Raw genomic sequence first — 24068 nt, forward strand, 5'->3', positions numbered from 1 at the left:
CTGCAGTTGTAGGTAATTCTCCCTGCCAGTTGGCTACTGCAAGCATCACCTGGATTACACTGATTCACTGCCCTGCATAATACAGGGAACGATTTGGAATTGCACACGGACCCGAGGGGGGAAAAGTCCAATTAACATATGTATGAGCTGAGCAGAGATGGGAGGAAGCGCTCGTCAAAATAATCTCCTAGCATTTCACCGACACGTTACGGGGGGTTAACAGTGTACAGCTCACTACAGCAACCAGAAGCCACAGTGCTGCTAGAGCTTGCCGTCACAGTGACCTAACGAGGGGTTGTTAAGCTTAAAAAGTAACACTGTGGCGTCCTCGCTGCGTCCCCCAGTCAGATAACAACACTAAGTGCGCAGTAATGATACTTCAGGCAGACAGGTAAGCCGATATCAGGACATCAGGGGGAACGTGTCCTCTCAATTTTTGACATGGCCGGTCAGTGCCTCTGCTGGGGCGAGTTGACACACGGTGGCCTAACCTGAAGTAATCCCCCCCCAAAACCCTGAAGCAGCAGCGTGGCATTAAAATACCACACTAATTAAAATAGAAAAGTTACACAGAGGCTGGCAGGAGAGGATACAGACTGAGGTGACACCCAGAATGTAAAGTCCTCTCAGCCGGCGTCATGGTACAGAAACAGAGCTGAGTGCACACTAGCAGAGCAGAACCCTTGATTAGAAAGAATTATTCATGTTTTTGGTGGATTTTTTTCTCCTGACTGCCACAGCATACCACTCACTGCACCTGCTCAGCCACTAAAACAATGGCTTGGCTACTGTGCGCGCGTGTGTTTGGCACTACAGATGTTCCCATTCAACTGTCAAGCTAATTTTTTACGTATAAATAGCTTAGTTTGAACTCAGCAACTTTGGTTTATTCTGGACCTGGCTGACAGAAACACAGATACATGCATGAAGAAGATGCATTTAAGTGTCTGGGAGAAGACCAGGGAGAGAAAGAGAGCTGGAACAGCATCTCACAAGCCTTAGTTATGACAAGCTGCCATTTCAAAGCTTCTGTCTGCATCCATGAGAAAGAAAAAGACAGCTCCGGTTTTGAACTGTGTCATAAGATTTTTACACTTGGGGAGTTTTGTCTTGTTTTTTTTTTCCCCTTTTCCTTACACCCTCTCTAGTTAATAAATCAGGCGGAAATTTTGCCCTCCAGAGGTAGGGGATGATAAAAAATTAGTTTTGCAGGGAAATTCTTTCATCTTTTTTATGTGTGTGAAACAAAGAGAATGGGAGACTAAGGCGTTATCAGAGGCTGCAGTTGTGTTTTAGGAGCCTGTCCTTGGGAAGCGGGCTGGTGAACTTTTATGGAGGCCAAGGTTGTACAGTTAAGCTCGGATCACAAGCTTACGACTCTCTCACACACACACACACACACACACACACACATTAACTGGCAGACACACCCGAGGCGAGGGACGAGGAGAGACGAGGAATCAATTGTTTTTGATGCCGTACCAAATTAAGCAGCATTGAACAGCTTACATATTTATGTGGCACTGCCAAGCTCTTTTGAAACAGCCGTTTGGCATCAAAACACAGAAATCAATAGCTGCGTCCCACCTTCTAAATTGAAACATTAACTTTCCCGAATGGGAGAGCCTGTGTCCTTGCTCGAGATCCGGAAAGATTTGTTCAATTACAGCCACAACTTAAGTCAGGAAGTGAGTAGGAGGTAGGGAAACAGTGGAAGGTAGTGGACCTCCAATACACTCTGCTTTTTGCGCAGTTTCTATTATTATTTGGAAAGATGCTAAGATGTTGAGGTCACATTGATCCTTTCACACGTACCCCTCCCTGCCGCCTCAATCACACTGCAAGAAGAGAATTGCCTCTGCCTGGCTTATCAGTTAATAATTTGCCCCATTAGCGTTATGAGTGGAGGCACTAGTGAACACTTCTGAACTGATAAATCAATCATGGGGGCTCCAAGCAAGCCAAGCTGCCCCCCTGTGATGCCATCTAATCCCATAATGGTCACAGTAATGAGGGAGCCATGGGTGGTGTCATTACAAGGGGCAGTTTCCATTACAGCAGCCCCACCCTTCTAACAAAAGCATAAACCAAAGGTAGACCAGAGAGGGAGGTTTTGCTTAACTTTGGGTGTAAAATGCACCTCTTTCAATTTCCAGCATCACTTCTCATCAAAAATTATTTGATGCCTCCGTCTGCTTTTTCCCTCTAATCTGCAGACACACCACATTTAGCTGAGCAATCCATCCCTCATGCGTGAAGCTTTCCAAATGAAACTCACTCTGGATCCAAGCTGTTGTTTCTTGTTTACTCTTGATATTGGAGTGCATCACCATCCTACCTTAGGGCACCTCAAGCCAAGCCTTCAATACTGACACACACACACACACACACACACACACACACAGCCTCTCAGTATGCACAGTGCCATGTAATACTTTCATTGACACATAAAGCTATAAAGAATTGATTGAGTCAGGATGGGAGGCTGCGATCAAAGGCTTGTTCATACCGTTTTTCAGGTTTCCTTTCCCTCCTCCTGATCAAGTCAGGTTGTATCAGCCCAGCCTGCACCCATCTGACGCTAGCGAGAATCATAGGTGCAAAATCCAGTCCTCGTTTTAATGAAGTCATGCTGGAGCTACTGCGTGAGAGGCAGAGACTGAAGCAGAAACCTCTCTGTGATGTTCACATTTCATATCTGCCTCTGCCCAGGAGCTTGCCTTTTTTGAATTATTAAGCAGAGAGCTCTTTCTTCTCTTCGCCTGTTTCTTTTTTTTTCTTTTTCCGGTCTCTACATTTTCTCTCTCTCTCTCTCAAACACTCAAACATACACACACTCTCTCCTTCTTGCTCTTCCTTTTCTTTTTCTTTTTTGCTCCTCCATGTCAGCTCAACCAGCTTTGGCTGAAGCAGTGGCTCTCACTGAGATGCAAATGGAAGCCTTTGAAGGGGCACATTGGGAACGTCAATTAATCAAGCCGTTTACTCGCCTGAAAGAAAAAAGACTACGCGACCATTGTTCGTAGGCTGTTTCATCTCTATTGTGCAATAGGGCCATGTTTTCATCCGCTGTCCTCATGCCACCGGATTCGGCGGACTCTTCAAAGATTCAGGATACATCGGGATAGGCACAAAGGCGAGGAAATGACATTAGGAAGCTGAGGAAGCAAAGATGTCACAGGAAGAGGGCCGTATTGCGTATTCCATCACATCTGCTTTCGTCCCCAACATTTTCTAACACAAAACCTGCAGTTCTCCATGTAGTTATGCACTACCCTACCTCCCTGTCACCTATGCCCTTTCCAGCCCCAGACTTTTCTCCAACCTCTACTTCATATTCTACCCGCTTCCAATCTACCCAGTTCAGTATCCCCAACCTCTAACTTTGCTCTCTATCTCTTTGGTGGTCGGCCTTCAGATCTCAGCATACCGAGCCCCTGCTTGGATAAGGTGTGCGATCATGGGGCGGTGTGCGTGGTCAAGAACAACGAGCCAGTGTGCGAGTGTCCTGAGGCTTGCCCACAAACGCCCGACCCGGTGTGCGGCTCTGACGGCCACAGCTACGGCAGTCCCTGTGAAATGCGAGCGATGGGTTGCGCCCTGCAGAGGACCATTCACATCCAACACAAAGGACCCTGTGGTGAGTAACTGCACAACAAAACAATGAAAAATAAGTACACTGGCTCCTCATTTGTGAATTGCCAGCAACCATCTTGTAATAAATGTATATATTATGCAGTCGCATTACACTGTACAATCATGAAATCACTATGAAATGATGTGAATCATAGCTCACAGGAAGGAAATTTCTCATTGAAGAATATAATGAAGCACAAATTAATTAATTGTGCTACATCACCCAGAGACTGAATTATAATCCACAGACATTAACAATTAACACATATGGAGTTCATGGTGACCCCTCAGGGTTTCCCATTTTAAATCCAACAAAGTCAAAACAATACTTAATTCACTAGCAAGGACAGCACTATCAACAAGGTACGTTTAAATGATTTATTAACAAAATGAAAAAGATTGTGAATAGGGTGTGAACTCTTGTACTTTTTCCGTCTGTTGCTGCGTTGTGGGGAAGCATCGGCGGGGAATCCACCATAGCCCAGGGTACGAGGGACCCCCTCAGGAGACTAGGAAGGAGGGAGCGAAAGAGCAGCATTTCTAAAAATGTCAGAAGTAGCACAGTTGAGGTGTGGTCCTGCTCCTGAAACTCTGCTAATAGCTTCAATACATCTTCAGGTCTCCCGAGGAATTACCTGATCCCTCGTCCATTGTTCGTCATCCCTTCGCTCCTGCTCTCCTGCAGCCCTTTTGCACCAACACCAATTTGCCTGTTTTTGACCTTTAAGTGAATACGCACTTTACTCCACATGAAAGAGAATGCAGAGCATACTTGTCTGTAATTGGCTACATGAGTCACTTGGCTTTGTCTTGCTCTCTCTGAGTATCAGCTAGTCATTAGTACAGCAGTGACAGCAGAGTTTCAAGACGTAAAATTATCTTCAGATCCTCTATGTAGGCACACAGCCATATGGACAGATTTTTACAGCTTGGTAAACCCACTCACTGAATACTCTTGATGGCTTAATGCCATCTTGGAAGGCCAATTTTCCCATGGACTCTAATTGGTGATTGAGTATCCTTCCTTGTCGACGATCAAGCCATTCTCTTTTCACACACACTGGGCAAAAGCACAGCAGTTATTAGCCCCTTGGCCCGACTTCCTCAGTAACCTCATTTTTTTTTACAATACTGTTTTTTTCTGCATATTTTAGAGACCATAACAATGAAAATGAATTGGCCTCCGTGGAGCTGTATTTGTGGATGAGCTGAGCAGTTCGCTGAATGATCAATACAACTGAATTAGTCCGACTTTCGCTTGTATGAAATTGTGTGCTACTGTGTTGTCCTAAACTGTAACAGTTTATGGGTAGTGTTTTTTCGTATGAGCCGCTCTAATTGTTTTGCAAAGTGAGTAGTGGTTTGAGTTTCTTGCTACGCTGAGTGGTTGACAGGGTTAGTTGTTGTTGGAGAGGTCCAACGCTCCCTGTTCTCCTGCCCGTGTATTGCATCTGTCATCTTCCTTTCCCAGCCTTCTCTAAATTGAAATCCAGCACATAAGGATGTATGCCAACAGCAAATGGAGCGAGAGCAGTGTTTGGTCGGTGGGCAGGCAGGCTGACTCAATTTCGTGCGCCGCACCCGCAGGTAGACGGCAGGTCTGTCGGCCCGCGGTCCCTCGGCGGTAATGAATAGTCTTTATTTTAAAAAGCGAGAGGCATAGCGAGCTGGCGGGGTGGAGGGCCCTGTCTGTAATCCAGCACTATGGATGGTTCTTGGCTCCCAGAGGAACAGGCCTGCGTCAGCGCAATGGTGCCATAAAAATGCTGAGGCATTGGCTTGCCAGGCGTGAGCCAGCCGAGAAATGATGGCGATGATAATGTGGGTTATTTCTGGGCTGTTTGCACAGCTTTACTGGGCTTTATTCAGCGCCATAACAACTGACTGACTTAAGCTATTATCTCACCTAATTATCACAGGCTATTCCCACCACTAATATACTATACATGTTTATGGAGCAGAAAAGACGAGAGAGGAGAGGAACATATGCTGCCTTCAGGTGCTGTTGGAATTATCGGAATTAAAAGTTGAAAGCATTAGCTAGTGGAAAAAAGGGGAGAATTAAGTGAAACTTTTCCGTGATACTCCGGGTAACCTTACGGTATATTGCAGAAGAGCATTTGAAGTGAAGAATTTTATTGAATAGTTGTGCTGATATTTAGCATTCTATTTTTTTTTTTTTTTATCAAAACAATTATATGCCACATTTTCATCTATTCTGCAACAGTCAGTTGGGCTTTATGTTTATATGTACGATTCCCAAAATAGCCTTCAAAAGAAAATTTTTTATTTCTGTTTACTGCCTCTGTTTTGTTTGTTTTTTTCATTCCAAATGCACTATAATGTGTAAGCTGTCAGATTTATGCCTTTCAGCATCAAAAGCAGGAGCTTAAGAGAGGTAGGTGAGGGCAGCAATAGTTTAGGAGGTGAGAGAGGTGCCACAATAGGGAAAATAACAGTGCATGTGTGCTTAACTGTGTGTGTTACCTCGGGTGGCTTACTACAGCCTCTCGTACTGTAGGCCCAGCCATAATTTCATTTCCTTCCCTCCGGGCTGGAAAAATGGTGGTTATCTATATGGCTCAGGTGCAACCCGATAGCAATATGACTGACATTTGTTATTATTCGGAGATTTTTCCTCCTCCTGCGTTTGAGTGGCGTACGACCTTGTAGGAGAAGCGTACTCGGTTAATAGACCCCACAGCTGGATATCAGTAACCTCAGAAAAAGGGTCATTCATACGGCTTTACCCAAGCAGATGAGAGCAGAAGCGCCAGAATCATTTGAGAAAAGGAAATAACAAATTCCCCTTTTTTCTCCCACAGGTGTTTGAAATGATATACACAGTTAAGTAAGAAATATAGGTCACACCAGCAGCGTGAGAGTGGCCAGAGAGAGACAGTAAAAAGAGGGCGGAAGAAAGACTGAGGGAAGAGTAATAAATGCAGGGAGAGAAGGAGATGAAGGTAAATAAGATGAGGAGGAGCAAAGAAAGTGGGGGGGGCAGAGTTAATAGTATATCGGCAAGGCAGGCATCGACAGGGGAGTTGTTATCACCCAGGCTTGTTCACAAGCCTTCAAAACACAAACCCGCCTACTTCTTTCTACTTAATCCTGAGGTAACACTCCGCCCAGACCCCCTCAGCCGCAATTCAGGGTTTTTTCCCCAGTGAGGATATCAACAAAACGGCGTAAAGCTGGAGGGTCTTTGGGTTTTTTTTCTCCTCAATGGCTCAATCCTTTATGCTTTCAGGGCCACTTTTTATACCAACCTGCTCCTATTTCTCACACTGTGTTCGAAAACTGCAAAACAATGCCACCAAACACAACCAAACAAGGGAAGCTGTCACAGTGTAAGAATCAACATTAGTAGTTCCCAAATTTAGGTCCAGGGGGTTTCAAGGGGACCTTGACTACATTCTAGCAAGTCCGTAACATAGAAAAAGATTTGGTAACATACATGGAAGAAAATATTTGGAATACAGGGAAGGTTGATATCTTATAAAACTCTCCACATTAAAAAATTGCATCTTTGTGTCGTCTTGTCATAAACATTACCCACATTACATCAATGTGGGTGACCCTCTGTGGTGACCTACAGCATTGAGGGTATTAGGCTCACAATCATGTCCGGTTCTCTGCTCGTATTTTCAAATTGGATTCAACATCCAGATATGTCTTAAATAATATTAATGATGTATTTCATTTATAAAATTCAGCCTCAGAAGGTTTAGAAATATAGATTTCCCAGGTACAAAAATGACATCGCCTAACAACAGTCTGAATTAGGCATTGGCAGTTGGCAGCCTCATGCCAGGATTGTGATGAATGGCAGGCACATATCATCCCAACTCCACTGATCTGGGTGTAAACGTTGGCTCACACACGTATCCAATTCTGACAGCCATTTATGGACCAGAGGCAGGCCACATTTGGTGCCGAGTCACAGTCCGCCTGAATCAGACACTTACCTGGGTTGTCTCGCTTTAATGTTTTTACAATCCTTTGTTTACTCTTCAGGCTTTTTTTCTGGGGATACAGTTGGTATTAGATTTTATTAGAACTGGCATGACAAGGCCTTAAAATATCTTTGATCTTGGACACGCTGTGTTATACTGTATTTTTTCCTAGGCTGGAATGGTTCTTAAGCTGGTGGACATGAAAGGTATTTGAATGAGATGAAAGATCCTAGGTTCTAACGTCAGCACACTCACTTTTAACATAGTAAATATGAGTCAAAGTGCCTCTCCTGCAAGACTTTTTACCTTAAAGTCTGAACTTTTCATGGTTGTGAAGTTGTCTGCCCACAGAAAGAGGAATAGATTCAAATTAGCTATGACAGCCTAGGAGATGACTGAATTAGAGATGATTGACATTAGCAGTAATGGGGACAATTCTCCCTCTTCTACTGGCTTAAAAGGCCCCGCTCCTTTTCTGACGGTTTGCGATCCGTGTTGTCTGGAGGATCAGGCAGCGTGGAGAGCCAGGTGCGAGGGGCAGGAGCTGATAAAGAAGCGAGGCTGCTATCAGGACACAGGGCCTGATAAAGGACAACACTCACCGCCGCAACTTCCTGATTTATAGCTGCTGCAACCAGAGGAGCCACGACCACAGCAACCCTTATATTTTATGTTTATTTATTTTTGTCACAGAAAGCCCAAGCTATTATTAGTTCAGCCAAAACTTCAAAACCCATTTGCAATATCAGGATAGAATGAGCAACATCACATCACTGACAAATGATTATTATTTAACCTGAGTGTTGGATTTATATGGATACCCCAACATTACACTTGTAATGAATGTAATTATGTGGCACCTCATTCTAAAGCCGGGGGCATTCATATACAGCTATAACAGCCCCCCAACTCTTTTGGGAGGCTTTCCACAAGATTTTTGGACCCTTGTTGGGATTTGTTCCCAAGAGCATTAGTGAGGTCTGCCACTGATCCTGAGGCCTGGCTCACATTCAGCATTCCAATTAATCCCAAAAGTGCTGGATGGCTCTGTGTAGGCCAGCACAGTTCTTTCACACTATACTCAGAAATAGACCTGGCATTGTCATGTTGAAAGAGAAACTGTGCCCACAAAGTTAGAAGCATGCTATTGTCTAAAATATAATTGGATGATTCTCTTAATTGGAACTAAGAAGGCCAAACCATGAACAAAAGACAAAAACAGATAAACAATACACCTTACTTTACTGTGGGTTAAAAAAAATAGATCCTGCGTGCGCCACACAATTTCGTACATATGACTTCAAGGGCATTTGTCATTCTACTAATAAACAGCTCTTACAGGCAATATACTGTATGTTAAGTGCTATGCATCGCAACATTAAGTGCACAGTCAAGGCTGTAAATCCAAGAAGCGAGTGGATGCCAGCACTAGATAGAGAGATGAAGGAAATTGAAGACCCTAAAAGAGTAATAAACAGATTAATAATGTGGAAGGTTTGAGCGGCAAGCCTCGCCTCTCTCAATTAGTGTTAAATCAGCAGCGGTTATTAGCCTGCCCCTAATTGAATGTGATAGTGAGCTGTGCTAATGCAATCCTGCAGGTGTAATTGGTGTCAGGCGGAGAGGTGCATCTACGGCTAGCCCTGCCTGTCTACGAGGCCTCTCGTTTGCCTTCTCATCGTTTCCTGCCCCCCCCTCCCCTCCCCATGTGACATCAGTCAGTACTGGAACATGTCTGATCTTGCCTGGCTGCTTCTTCAGGGCAAAACTTTGCTTCCAGAAGCGAACAATTCCTCAAGAGATGATCCAAGCGAATCCTCCAACTAATAAGGAGTCTCAAAAGCTCTCTAAGCCCTTTGGATAGCGCAGCCCTGTCTTTTGGAGAGAAAATACAGATATCATCTGCCTGATTCAGTCTTGAAGTGTGGTGGAAGATAGAATATTTATAAGCAGATATGAACAACCTTACAGAGTTATTAACGTAGAAAAGTGTGACTTTTCTCACTCAGTTCTTTTAGTTTTCCAGTACCTGCTGCTCAGATGCATCTCCAAATGATGTGAAAAGAGGTGCTGGCACCATGCTTCCCCATAGGGATGGTGATGAGTACTGTCTGGCTTTCACTAGAAAGAGTTCAGTTCTTGTCTCATCAGACCAGAGAATCTTTCATGCTTTCAGAGTCATTTAAGTGTCATCTGGAAAACCGCAGCCAGACTGTCATGTGGCTTTTTCTCAGCTTCACTTCTGAGCTCTCTTCCATGAAGTCCTGGTGATGGAGTGCTGTAGAGGTGGTTGTCCTATCTGGCAGCTCTTTGTGTTCAGTTCGTTTTTCAGGTCTACAAAGTTCGGTTGGTGGTTCCAAATTTCTCCAGTGATGGAGCCCACTGTGCTCCTGGGTACTTTCAGCACTTCAGCTTACTTTTTTGTTATCTTTCTCTTCAGATCTGAGCCTCAGTGGAATTCTGGGCAGAGATTTTAAATTTAATTTTTTCCTTTCTTTTTTGGAAAGTCTTGGGTTTTAGCTCTCATAAACCATAACAGCTTTTAATATACAGGTGTGAGCCTTCTCACACATATTTCAAATCAATTGAATCCACCTCAGTTGGACTCCAATAAAGTTTTACACCTATTCTTCGCACAGTACGGAAACTTTGCATCTTTGCATTTCTTTGTATCTGTGCTCATGCATCATTAAGCACTACACCAACTGTCAGCCCAACTTGTCACATCATGTATAGACTTAGACTTAGACTTAAACTTAGACTGCACTTTATTGATCACTTTGGGACGACTCCATCAAGGAAATTGAATTTCCAGTAGCATACAGATACTTGTATACAAAGTAAAGGAGGTATGAAAATACTATATAAGATAAACTATAGACTCTTAGCTAAATATATAAAGTAAACAGTAGACAGTAAACAGTAAACTCTTAACAGTAAACAGTAAACTCTAACTAAATATATAAAGTAAAATTCAAGTAAAATAAGATCAGATAAAATAAATGTAGAGAACTGTATGGAGGATGAATATAGATAAATATAGAGGACTGTGTATGGCATGTGTTATTGTACAGTGGATGAATGACCAGTTCTGTAGCAAGACTGACTTAAATTAGCAGTTAATTAAAATATTGCACCTAAACGATTGATGAGGTTAGGTTAGAGTGTCCAGATTATTATTGCACAGTAAGTAACTACCACTCCTTCCCTTCTGTCCTCTTTACTCTATTTCCTCCTCCCCCCCAAGTGAGGAGTTATAGAGCCTGATTGCATGAGAGACAAAGGAGTTCTTGAGTCTGTTTGTCCTACACTTGGGAAGGAGCAGCGTTCCACTAAACAGGCTCCTGTGGTTGCTGATGACGGTGCAGCGTTCCACTAAACAGGCTCCTGTGGTTGCTGATGACGGTGTGCTGATGATTACTAAAACATTGAGTAAAAATAAGAGGAAATATATGTTTACTCTAGCTTAAACTAGCGTGTTATCGCTGTCTTTATGCCACGATAACGCTATCTTGTTAGACGTGGCTTTAATATTAACCACAGAAGTGCAAAAAAATGTATATTGTGCATGTAGTGACGTATCTAAAAAGATTAACTATGCAGAGCTAAGAATGTGTAGTCAGGCAAGGAGAAGATGTTGAAATCCATTTTAAGAAAATATGAAAATAGTAAAAGGGACTTCACATCATCCAAATTTGGGTATTTATTGGAGCCAACTTGCCACTGAAGTGATTAAAGATACCTGAAACACAAACACACACTAAGCCTTTTTGCCTTATCTCCATCTAGATGAGGCCTGTGCCAACTGCTCTTTCGGGGCAATCTGCGATTCCCAGAGTGGGCTGTGTGTGTGCGCATCGGAGTGTGTGGAGTCCCACCAGCCTGTGTGCGGCAGCGACGGCACCACCTACAACAGCGAGTGTGAGCTGCACGTGCGGGCCTGCATACAACAGATGGACCTCCGAGTGGTCAACCAGGGAGAATGCAGTAAGTAAAGCATACATTTTTTGCAGCATAAAGTGCGTCACGCTTACTGTGGCTGAATCCTGACATCAAATGAAGAATGTGAATGAGTCCTGGCAGACGCATGACTCCTGGGTGATCACAGAAAAAAAAAGAAGTTATTTTTTCTCTCACTCTAAATTAAATGTGGATATAAGAAATACAAGTAGAGCCCAACAGGAAGCTCATATAGCTGCAGGCAGGCTGTTCATATCCTTGGAATGGAATTGAGGATGCTCAGATGGGGAACTACTAAGAGAACATGTACTTGTCAGTTTTAAGAGAGGGATATATTACAAGAGGATGTGGCATGCATGACAATAAGGAAAGGATTAGAAAACGTATTTAAATATCCATTCTAGGGATGCATTTTAAGATCTGGTGTGAATGAAATTCATCAAAACAATTTCATGAATATTTGCTCTTTTTTTTTGCATTCACCCCTCATGCTCCCTCTGCTGTGTGTGTAATTCAGAAACATGCGGCAACACTGTTTGTGCCTGGGGTGCCCGGTGTGTCCAGAATAAGTGTGAGTGCCCGCAGTGCGTGGGTGAGGCCGCGGCCTACTCTCCGGTGTGTGGCAGCGATGGCACCACCTACAAAAACGAGTGTGATCTCCGCATGTCCTCCTGCATGCAGAAGAGGAGAATTGATGTCGCGAAGCCTGGCAACTGTGATGAAGGTAGGAAATGGACTTTGAAATGGTGTAATTATGCTAACCAGTCGGCCATTGAAATGGTGTAATTATCTTTAACAACTGACCTGTGGTACAGTATTCAGTCATCTGTGGATTGTCATAATGGTTGCATATGCCGATGAAGTGAAAGTTACAAAACATCAACAAAACATGTTACAGGAACTCAAATGACTTCTGGGTGATTAAGTTCAGGTCAGCTGTATGATTTTTCATGCTTTGGCTGACTTGTTTGTCTGTCAGTCAATTTCTTATACTCCATTTCTTTAAATACCATCAATTCTTAAATAGTCACCAGGTCTTACCTCAGCTGCAGATGAGAAAAAAACAACCCTGTATTTCTAATTTGTTATTTTATCACATCTTAGTATCCCTGTTTTGTGATCTGCTTCATCTCTTACTTGTTGCAGACATGAGTGGAGTGGGCTGCTTGTTGTTTATGATCTCAACACTTCCCCCATTTTTACTTGTCGTCTCTATAAATTTGCCGTTCTTTCAGCCGCTGTTAAGCCACCGTCAATGACACTCCAACGCAAAGCTTTCCAGCAGCTTATAAGGCATAAACTTACTGTCTTCCAAGCAGGCTTTTAATGTGAAATATGTGGTGAAAGTGTTACATTTTTTTGTCTATTTACATAATACTGGACAGACTTGGACAACTGTTCAAAAGGTATAGTCACTTAGATACTTTTGTTAGGTCCAAATGAACCCCCAAAAAAACTGGCCTCTATTTATAAAGAAATGTTCTGAACAAGTGATTTATGCCATACTCTCTTTGTTAAATTCCTGGGAGGAGGAACTGTGAGCACAGATTAGGGACGATGTTCGGGGGCCTTAGCAGGACCTCAGCAGGTCTTGTTTTATTAATGCCAGGCAGCGTTTAATTCAAAATTAGGTGATGCACAGCTTCATTATTCAAACTGTACAGTATATTTCCTACCATTCCCTTTCTATTTGATCGCAGGCTCTCTGACCCACGTTTTCTTGACATGCCCAAAATGGTATCACACTATTTTGGTGTGACATTTTCAAGTTGTTCTCTGACACGTACAACTGTGTGTTTGAACCTGATCAGCATCTTACATTATTTGGGTCTTCTCCTTCCTCACTAGAGCACAATGTTTCCGTGCAAAACACTATTATGTTTTGAATGGAAGTCAGACACTGTGCCACAGTTTGAGACCTGATTAAGCTCACTGGCATATTACATATGGAGATAGCTCGATATGGCATAATATATGGCAGCCATTTCGCCTTGCTAAATATGATACTGATCCTGACCAGCAACAAAATCCACAGTGTGGCATCCAGCTCTCTCTTATTCAGTACTTGGCACTAAGATTTCTTCATGAATTTACAATATCCACTTGGCTTTTATTTGGGGGTATTATTTGTTTGTGTTGTGACAGCCGTACCAGCTTTTATTCAAGAATTTACCGCATACATTTAAGCCCTTCTTTGCAATTATGCTTTTAAGTGTGTGACCGATGGCACTTAATGCGAGTGTCCCTGATTTCTACGCCCTGTAGCTCAGTCGTTCCTCCACATTCTGAATAAATGAGATCTAATTCACCGTGCAAATCATATCTTGATCAGCGCTGACAGACCAAGGCAGGATATCACAGTACCTCATTCGGCCCGTCTTGGGGACAACTCTGGGGGGAGCAACATGCCAACCTCTGGTTGTCATGCAGACGATGCTGTCCCCCCTCGGCTGTTGGGTCCTCACAGGGAGCATAGTCGTCTTGTGACAAGGTGTGAAGGGGAGCAGATTACACCTGCCAGCAGGAGGGATGGTTGGAGAGAAGAAAAGGAGGGGAGATAGAGGACAGAGCAAATAGAGATGAGAGGAATCCTTCCGTTTTGATTGCTAGCCAGAGGTGATTCTTTCTTTTCTTTTCTTTTTTTTCTTTCTACCATTGTCTACCGTATTGGCCCTGGGCCTGTGAGGCGAATCATGCAGCCAAAGCTTCTTGTGGCCGATTTAACATCATTTCATCAACTGAGATGAGTGACCTTTTTTGTATTTGGAGCATGAAGAAATGTGAAACCCACTGTCACCACGCACACATGCATCTAGACACCCTGCTCCCTGTCTGTTGGTCGTCTGGTATCAGGTAAAAATGTTCTCTTTTACCTCCCCAAGGGCATTGCTTTGCTTGTGGTGCCTCATAGCTTAGTTTTTCTCTCACTGTCTCTGAACATCCTCCTTTTCACATCAGTTGCTCATTTTGATTCAGAGAAAAACCATCAGGCTTACACAATAGAACCTTTCTTTTTCTTCTTTTTTTCTTTTTTTTCACTCTCTGCCATCCCACCCACTCATGTCTCTCTCCATTTTGTGCTCTTCTCCATCAAAATTGTTCCTCTCGACAAAAGGGCCACCGATGTTTTCCCAGATAGGGGTGGAGATGGGATTGTCTGCAATCGATAAATTTCACCCCAGGGGTGACCACTAGTCCTGTCTTTTTCTGCAGGCCCTGTGCCCGGTCCTTTCAGCTTCCTCAAATCTGACCCAAACCCTCCACAGGAAGTCTAGTGTCGTTGTAAAATGATCAAAACCTAGTTCCCTTGAATGAGGTGTGTTTGGCTCTAGGATCTTTGGCTCCATACTGTGTAAAGGAAAAGCATTTGTTGTTGTTATATTCATCCCCTCCTAGATGTATGGCTGTTAGATTTTGGTAAAATTAGGAGTATATTTTCTGTAATACAGCACTCTGTCACAAGGACCAAAGACTGTATTTTCTGGCTCTATTGTAGACAGCCGCAAAGCTCTACATCACCGGTGTGCGCCACCACCCTCTCCATACTTCATATCCAAGATAAGCCCAGAGAGGAAGTGAACATGTGATTTATTCGGTTACGTAGACCTGACTTAAAAAACCATCCTCATTAGTCTTGTTGGGGGGAGGGGGCACAAAGCATAAAAATGGAAGTTGTTTTCTTCCGCCTTTTGTTTAACAGTAATGAAAAATGACAGTGTTCCCACTGTTGGCCATACAGGGAAATTTATCACCTGTTTAATTTCACACTCCGGTAGGCCTGGCCTCAGCTCCTTTTCTCGACACTGACAAAGTGGCAAGTGAAAGCAGTGCATCACCTACAGGGTGCCCAGGCCCTTTTTTAATTGAATAGACATTTAATAAACAAGATTATGAGTGCAGGATCACACAGTGACACATGGACACGCCCTGCTCCTCATGCGGCACACATCAGATTAAAAAAAAAAAAAGAAGAAAAAAAAAGCTCCAGATGACTTGAAAGGGCAAGAAAGAAAAAGTGAAGTGGGTGGCTGGATGGGAAAAGAGCTCGTCGGACTGAGATCAGCGCATTTGCTCTTTATGTTCCATCCATCACGGAGGCCTGTAACCTTCTTTTAAGGCAACAAAACTTCTTTTCTCCGTCTGCCATCACCAAACACCCCATCCTTTCTTCCCCACGGGGCGTGACGCTCCATCCTTCTCTATCTCATGGAACTTTATTTGGACTAACGCGCTGTCACATCTGTCGAGCGCAGATAGTACGAGGGACTGATAGATGGAGCAAAAACAAATGCAAATTGTGCCACACCGTATCATTCGGCAAAGGCTATTGTCATTTTCGATCTGTGGCCTGACATGCCACAATGAGGGAGGATTTGTTTTCCAATGAAAGACGTCCGCATTGACATTCACACAGTTCATAATATCAGAGGTATCATAATATTATCTGCCCCATCCTGGAGCCACTGATGTTTACACAAATAATCTGGTTGACCGGACATCTTCAGACTGCATCACATACATTTTCTACTCTCTATCGTCTCTTTCTTTTTTTCCTCTGTTTTCCCAATCATACTTCTAGACAGCTTTGACAACTGCATCTCCTCCATCACTTCTTCTTTTGTCAAAATCTCGTCCTGTCAAATCCTTTCAATGTTTTTTTTTCACTCTCTGTCTATCTTGGGCATTATTCTTGTGCTATTCATTTCCATTCTTCTCTCCCCAGCTGAATTCTGTCTTCTTAATGGAGCTCCCTCGGCTAAATAGACTCCAGCTTCTAACATGATTGAGTAAAAAGGAATGGATGGGCAGCGCAGAGAGAATAGCTGATGCAGCCATCTTAGCTGGGGATGTATTAATTGAAAGGTTCATAGGCAGCGCGGGTGGCGGGCACATCAAAGAGCAGCAGCTAATTAGGACCCCCCTTCGCCCTTCACTTTTATTTATTCCATTCTAATGTCTTACCTCTTTTATTTATTTATCTCATCTCTGTAAGGAGGCCTGAGCGGAATATGAATGAAATGCTGCTGCATTTCCTTTTCTTATTTGTGTCTTGCTGAGCTGGCGTACAGTACACAGATAGAGATGGCCAAACAGCCAGTGTCACAGCTTTCATTATTACTCTTTGTGATCTGTTCTGGAGTCAGCTGATCTCTCCTTTTCAGATGACATCTAAAGCCAAACACCTACAATAATGTCACTGGCAGTTGAAAGCCATTAGCCGGCGCATTAGCCCCGTCACAAAATGTTACGTTTAACTCGGACTGTGGTTCGCAATCGATAAGTAGCTCCAACAGCAAATTCAAGCAAAAGGATTAGGGTCTAAGGTTCTTCTGGTTTAAAATGGAGACAGAGCGAGTCCTTAACAAGTCCTGATGTTTGTGGGGGATGTGGCCTCTGGAACACTACACAAAGCTCCGGCTCCACTGTTGAATCCACTGCTAATAAAGTGAAGGCCTCTCCACTGTATCGACCACTCAAAGCTGTCAGAGACCATTGTTAGTGACCCATATCAAAGAACAGCAGGGCTTCATCTGCCCTGCCCTTCCCCAGCATTGTGACTTGCTCCATAATCTTCTTTAGAAGATGGGTTATGCTAAGTGGCACTTCCATCACTACGACATTGATTTCACCATTAGAGGTTGCACATCAATACAGAGAGTTGAATGAGTCTTAAAAGTAGACAGGAAGAGGAAGAAACACCTTGATTACCTTATGTTTTTCTTTTTTTTTTCTTTTTTTTCCGAGGCTCTCAGCTGTGCCGGGAGCTTTTAGTTGGACTGGATTCCTTCTTTGAATAACAAATTTGTTTCAAATGAACTTTTTGCCAGCCCACAGGGCGCCTCTCTCTCTCTCTCTGTCTGACATTCTCTCCATCTTTCATGCAGACCGCTTTCATTCCCTGCCTTCACACACTCTTACCTAATCTCCCTCAGGACTTTCACTGTAGGTGAAATTTGCAACTTCAAAAGCAGGATCCTCCCCCATTTCTTTCCCCGCATTCTACAACAGCCCCCGATTTGTTTTTCATAAACGAATCTCCAAACTGTTTTTCCGGATAGTACTTTTTCCTTTTCTTCAAGTCAGATTTGATTTATATTGCACAAAATCACAAATCACAATTTACCTCAGGGAGCTTTACAATTTCTGCAACATTTCGACATCTTCTGTCATTACACTGTCAATTTGAGTGAACTCAAAAAACCCTTAACAAGGAAAAAATGGAAGAAAGTGACAGAGGTGGGATCGTTCTCCCAGGGCGAGAAAGCACGCAATTGATGTGTGCAAAACAAATCCACAAAATCACATTATATACAAATTTTATGTGAAGAATGTGGATCCAAGAGGACATTAAACAACTTCAGGTGTCGCCAAGTGGGACCTGAGAACAGACCACAGAATAGATCTGCAAAAAGTCACAGTACATACAGATACAAATATATGTGAACTGTGAAACGATAAACTTATGGATCCAGGAGGAGGTTGAGAAACTTCAGGTGTCACCAAATAGGTAGAAACTAAAACCACATGATCCCTACGATCCACTACAGAGACCTGGAAGAGGACAGACCACACAAGCACAGAAGAAACAGCACAGCATCCACACAGAGAGGAGAGACAGTGATAGAAAATGGAATCAGGTCTAAGACCTGGACTAATCTGAGAAAGGCATAACATAAGAGTTAAGGCAGACAAATGAGTTTCAAGTTTGGAGTTTTTAAAGGCCCCAACAGATTCAGATTGTGTGATGTCTGCAGGGAGGTCATTCCAGATGAAGGGGGCACGAAAAATCTAAGAAAAGGCCCAGCTGGGCACATAGGACACATATTCTGAGAGCAAAGAACATGGGATGTGACATAAGGTCAGACAGACAGACAGACAGACCAATAAAGGATATAAAGGAGTGAACTTTTTGGTGTAACTTTGGGATGCGAGCCGCAGCATTTCTATCTACTTGAAAACTTTTACTGCTTTGTGAATCCCTTTAAAACCTTGGATCCCAGTTCAACAGTGTCAACAGTTTTGTGAGCCCTCTACTGCTGGACAGTGATTATGGGACTTGGTTTGGCCTCGTTACCTCTTTTACCAGGAACATAAGGTCAGCTCGAGCAGCTCTCTTACTTTCGATCCGGAGAAATGCTCTCTTAAAACAAATAAAAGGTCTTCCAGGGTCACAGCCAAAAAGTTGCCGGGACAACTTTCTTTAAAGTCTCAGGCGATAATTAGATTTCACAGAACACTTTGCAATTACTTGTATTCTCATATCAGGAAGCAGGCACCCATAAAGCAGGCCTTGCCACCAATTCTCTCTGCACACTTGGAGGCCAGAGTTAATAATTCCCTCCCCCTTTTGTCTCTGATTTAATTGAAATGAAAAGGATGCCTCGCTGGTGGCACAGAGATGTTGTGTCTAATTTATTTAGTCAATCTTTCGCCCTCACTACAGTTGGTCATTATCTTGTGCTACCAGCAGTGCCTTTGGTTTCCTCTCTCTGCACCACCAGCATGAGGGAAATGTAAATTATCCTAACTTTGTGACGTTCCTAATGTATAAATGTAGCCTTAACTTAAAGAGAAATGAAAGTAGGACACTCTTTGCACTGATAAAGGGACATCTCCCTTGTGTGATTTTTTTTTTTTTTCGTTTTATTAACTATGTTGTGTATTTATGGTGTGTTTATAATGCAGACTGTGGCTCGGGAGGATCAGGCTCAGGCGTGGAGAGCTGTGAACAGGACCGATGTCGCACGTTTGGAGGCTCGTGGGACGAGGATGCAGAGGAGGACCGTTGTGTCTGTGACTTCACCTGCCAGAGTGTGCCCCACAACATGGTATGTCTGCATCCCACACACTCCACAAAAACACAATTCATGCAATTTGTGTCAACCTTTTTCGCAGAGTCATGACTCAGATAACTCAGATATGGAGATATGTTTCATATATTCATTTTATATTTCATTTCAACTTGCATACAATGTGTGATTTATGTACAATTAACTTGCCAGTTGATACTACTTCTGAGTAGTGTAACATATTGTGAAATAACAAAGTAGGACAAAAAAAAAAAAAGCCAAGGTCCACTTACTCATTTTTTCCAGAGCTCTCATCCGCATCTGTTTGTCTTCTGTCCCATGGTAACAAGTTGTCATACTTTTGATTGCATTGCTGAAATTCCATACTTACAGTGTGAGCTCCTAAACAAGCCAGTGCACCTTGGGCTGAAATTTTTTCCAAGTTCCAGAATGAACTTTGTAACTGTTGTAACTGTTTCAACTTTTTCCGATGTCTAGGTTTGTGGCTCAGATGGAAGAAACTACAACAATGAGTGTGAGCTGAAGAAGGCCAGGTGTGAGAAACAAGAGCACTTGTTGATTCAGAATCAGGGACCCTGTGCAGGTCGGTACATTACGCCACTCAGAGTTAATGTCATTACTTTTCTCAGAAGCACCCTCACCAAGACTCATTGTCATTGACATCCCATTTTTTCACCCATTCCATCCATTGCTGGGGTAGTAATGTTCTGTAGTTGTAGAATAATAATTCTGATAGCACTGCCATTGTCTCTCACTGTGTGGCCATTGTAGCCGTAAGCGAATGAACAGGGTCAAGGTTAAATATGATGTGTTTTCTCAGGGAAGGTTGACTCAACGCGCTTTTCAGCAATTCTCTCGCTCATATCTGGAAACTGACTGATCCTCTGGGGCTGGCTATTGTGCAGAGTTACGAATCTTTCTGACGGGCACATGTATGGACTGAGCTGATAGCCATAATGATTCCCTGCCCAGACATTTGAACAATTTAAACCATTAAACTTGTGCTCACAAGCTTGCTCCCTAACCCTCAGGATAGCACTTTACCCTTCTTTCTTTAATATTAAAACTCTCTCTTTGCATGTAAATGGATGGCATTTATCAGCCAAAATAGTCATCAGTTCACTGGCTAAGTAGAAATGGTTAGCCATGTTAAATGAAGAGCTTTTGCTCCTATGCTAGCACAGGCTGGGGAGCAGAGCAAAAGGCACTTAAGGGATTTTGTGTGATCATTTCAGCCTGTTTGATTCCCCTGTGGGTCTAAAATAGAGGAGGATGGAGTATTGAAGAGAGAGTGAGAATGAAGGAAGCTGCCAGTGTTTTCACACACATCCCCTGCAGATTCTTCTCCTTCCTAAGCTGGCCTCCTTGGGCACTGACTGTCACGCTTCTCTACCATCCATGGATAATCAATCCTTTTTTTTTTTTTGAAGAGCCCTCTTTGGGTACAAGAGCTCTGGGCTCTCCTCTCCTGGAAAAACTCAGATCTTGGGGAATTTCACTGCCCTCCACATTAGCTATGTAAGGAGAAACTTGATTTGACCTCAACTCCAGAAACCTATCAAAACATGACAGCCTGCAATAGCAGAGCATGAAAGCAACCTTGTTTTTTAGAGGTTCTGATTCTGAAAAAAAACTTAACCTCTTTTGCATACAGTGTCAACAGTATCATCTGCTGCATGCACATTTATAAAGTTTGCTTCTCACAGCATTTAAAGCCATCTTTATAGCTGCCTGCAAACTCAAATCTGGGTCAGGGATTGCAGTAAAATCCAAGGAAGTACATATTGGTTTACTAGACAAGCAAATACGTGCAGATGTGCCCTTGCAGGAATATAAAAGACTAGTTACAATCAGCGCAGCAGCAGACCTTGAAAATGTGAGGGTAATATTGCACATCACAGTGAGCTGCATTGTGCCGGACAATGGCCACTGAAGAGGAAAAACCCTTGAAGGGTGGAAGAACATATGAAATTAAAAGTTCTCCTTGTCCTAATAGGCTCAGTGCAGATAGCTGAATGGAGTGCTGGAAAGTGGCAAGTTAAATGAACTGTGTCCAAAGCCCATCTCTGGAGTGGGAAAGCACTGGAAAAAGAGCGAGCCGAGTCATCACCATTAGGCTGAGGCTCATATATACACCAGTAACAGTGTGATTTATGGCCCCTGTATCTCCAAGCCTCCAAACTCCAAATGAGCAACACAAGAAAAAGAGATCGGGAAGGGAATAGAGAGAGACAGAGACATAAAAAAAAGGGAGGGAAAGATTTCTGCTCTACAACTTTACTTTTCAGTCGAAAACCTGGCGAGAATTTAAACTGATATTTTTTGCCTCAGCCATTAAACGAACCTTTTTTTTCCCCTCCCACTGCATGTTTTGTTGTTTCCCTTCCAGTTTCTGGAGAATCGCCAGTTTTTCAGGAAACAGATTTTTGTTTTTATTTTGCCGAATGTAGTTCTTTATTCAGAGCTGTCACACTAGTTTGAAGGCTGGTGCATCCTTAGACAAAGGAGCTCTCCACACACTGTGCGCAGGCAGAAACTGCTTGGCACATTCCTTCACATTGTGCAGCAGACTTTCTTTTCTTTTCTTTTTTTTTTTTGGCGGGTTGGGGAGGTTATAGGGCCAGCAGCGCAATTCCGTAATATTAGACAAGAACAAATGAAGAGAACATGCCTCCTAGTAGGTGGTAAATGTCAGCTGCTACACATTCACCAGCAACGCCATTGTTTGTTTTCACTGGAGGTAATAGCATCATTTTCCCCCTGATTTTGAGCCATTGTGGAGAAAGTAGCAAATAGAATTGTTATCTTGAAGTCGGCTGCCAGCCTCTCCACCTCTGCCCCTCAAGCCAATCTCATTGTTGGCAAAAAGTTACATGTTGCTTGGAGATTGTGTTGTCTAATTCCCCCCCCCCCCCCCCCCCCCCCAGCTAAAACCCCCCGCCTGCCAATGTAATCTCTCAAATGTTTCTTTTTGTGCCATCTCCCATCTCCCCTCCCTTTTTCTTCCTACCTCAACAGCGATTTCAGTCACATCCACGCCTGAGCTGACAGCACCCAAGCACTGCAGTCTGTCTGTGTACGGCTGCTGCCACGACAACATGACGGTCGCCTTAGGAGTTGGACTGGCTGGATGTCCCAGTAAGAAGTCCCCCCCCCTCATCTATTCCCCCTCTACACCCCACTTTCACCCTTCACCTTCACCAAGTTGTAGATACTATCAGGCTCGTTCAGCACATGGGAGCTTATTGTCCTTGACTGCAATTACAGCACCAAAGTTGCAGAGCTGAAAACGTTTCATCTTAATCCAGGGAATAATTATGATAATGTTGCAGCGTATCAACAGAAAAATCTCTTCATCTGATGATGACGAATGATAGAACAGAGAAAATGCTGCATCAAGCTGTTAAGCTGGGGGATAAAGTATGGATGGACAAAATGCATCTTGGAAACAGGAATATACAGAGAGCAAAGGGGAAACTCACCTAAGCACACTTTTTTATTTGTGGAACGCGGCTTTCTCAATGTTTGAGCCAGGCATAAATCTTTAATACAGTATCCATCATAAAAAAAACAGTTTTCAGCTGCTGTATGTTATGATGATCAGGTCTTTCAAAGTTAGAAAAGTGTAAACCAAGTACTGCAGAGGGGTTTGATTTATGACAGCCATGTTGCTCTGTTTTCTTCAGGTACCTGTCAGTGTAATGTCTACGGCTCCTACAAAGGAACATGTGATCCAGCCACCGGCCAGTGCTCCTGTAAGCCTGGAGTCGGGGGACAGAAGTGTGACCGCTGTGAGCCGGGCTTCTGGAACTTCCGTGGCATCGTGACCGAGAACATAAGCGGCTGCACGCGTAAGGAAACACTTCTTTGTATCTGTGCAGGTTGAGCAAACATACTTTCACTGTGCTGTTATACGTGCCTTCAAGAGTAAAAGAAGTGATTTGTATGCATGCTGCTTTTGCTTCCCTGCTGTAAATTGCTTATGGCATCCAAACACCGTGTTTTCATTAAGGGTCAGTTCACCCGAATTACACAAAAACCTTTTTTCTTACTTACCGCAAGGGATATCTAGCCACACAGAGATTATTTGGTTTAGAGATATCTGTCTCTGCCATTTATGCTGTGACCACAATAGTCAGGTCAATTTTATTTATATAGATAATAAAGCCCCAAATCGCAAAAATCACACTTTTGCTTCAGAGGAATTTGCAATCCACACACACACACACAAAAAAACAGTGACAAAAGGTAGAAATCTGCACAGAGAGGCAGAAGTAGATTTACAATATGGAGAAACAGATTGACAAGATTGATGAACACAATAAATAAGTTATACGTGTTTGTGGTTCCAATAGAGGTGATTGGGATTAATTAGTTTAAATTAGTTGGTCATCAAAGCATTGAAAACTCACATTTCAAAAATGTCATTTTAAATTGTAAATTTAAAAAATAGTTACACTAGACCATTGACAGTTTGTATCCAGGTTAACCATGTAACTGGCTCTGGAAATACAGTTATCGTTTCAATAGTTCAATTGTTAAACCTTTTCATTTTTAACAAAACAAAATTCTGTTCACCTTACTGCAATAATATGGTGCCAAAAACCTTTTGAGAGACATATCTGAAAAATTGGAGGATTCCACTGGAGGTAAGAGAGAGAATATATTTCACAAGAAAATAATTGTAGTGGGAAAATACATT

At 43.0% G+C, this 24068-nt stretch overlaps 1 protein-coding gene across 9 annotated transcripts in view; it reads left to right on the forward strand.

Moving 5' to 3' along the window:
* Positions 1-24068, forward strand: part of agrn (agrin) — a 246265-nt gene that overhangs the window by 173329 nt on the left and 48868 nt on the right. For all 9 annotated transcript variants that reach the window (XM_019270926.2, XM_027288718.1, XM_027288719.1 and 6 more), the window contains 7 exons: positions 3419-3640; positions 11385-11582; positions 12073-12279; positions 19242-19384; positions 19844-19949; positions 22385-22504; positions 23053-23217. In XM_019270926.2, the coding sequence (XP_019126471.2) occupies positions 3419-3640; positions 11385-11582; positions 12073-12279; positions 19242-19384; positions 19844-19949; positions 22385-22504; positions 23053-23217 (1161 nt within the window). The remainder of the gene's footprint in view (positions 1-3418; positions 3641-11384; positions 11583-12072; positions 12280-19241; positions 19385-19843; positions 19950-22384; positions 22505-23052; positions 23218-24068) is intronic.

Source organism: Larimichthys crocea, chromosome XV (assembly GCF_000972845.2).
Source record: "Larimichthys crocea isolate SSNF chromosome XV, L_crocea_2.0, whole genome shotgun sequence".
NCBI lineage: Eukaryota > Metazoa > Chordata > Actinopteri > Sciaenidae > Larimichthys > Larimichthys crocea.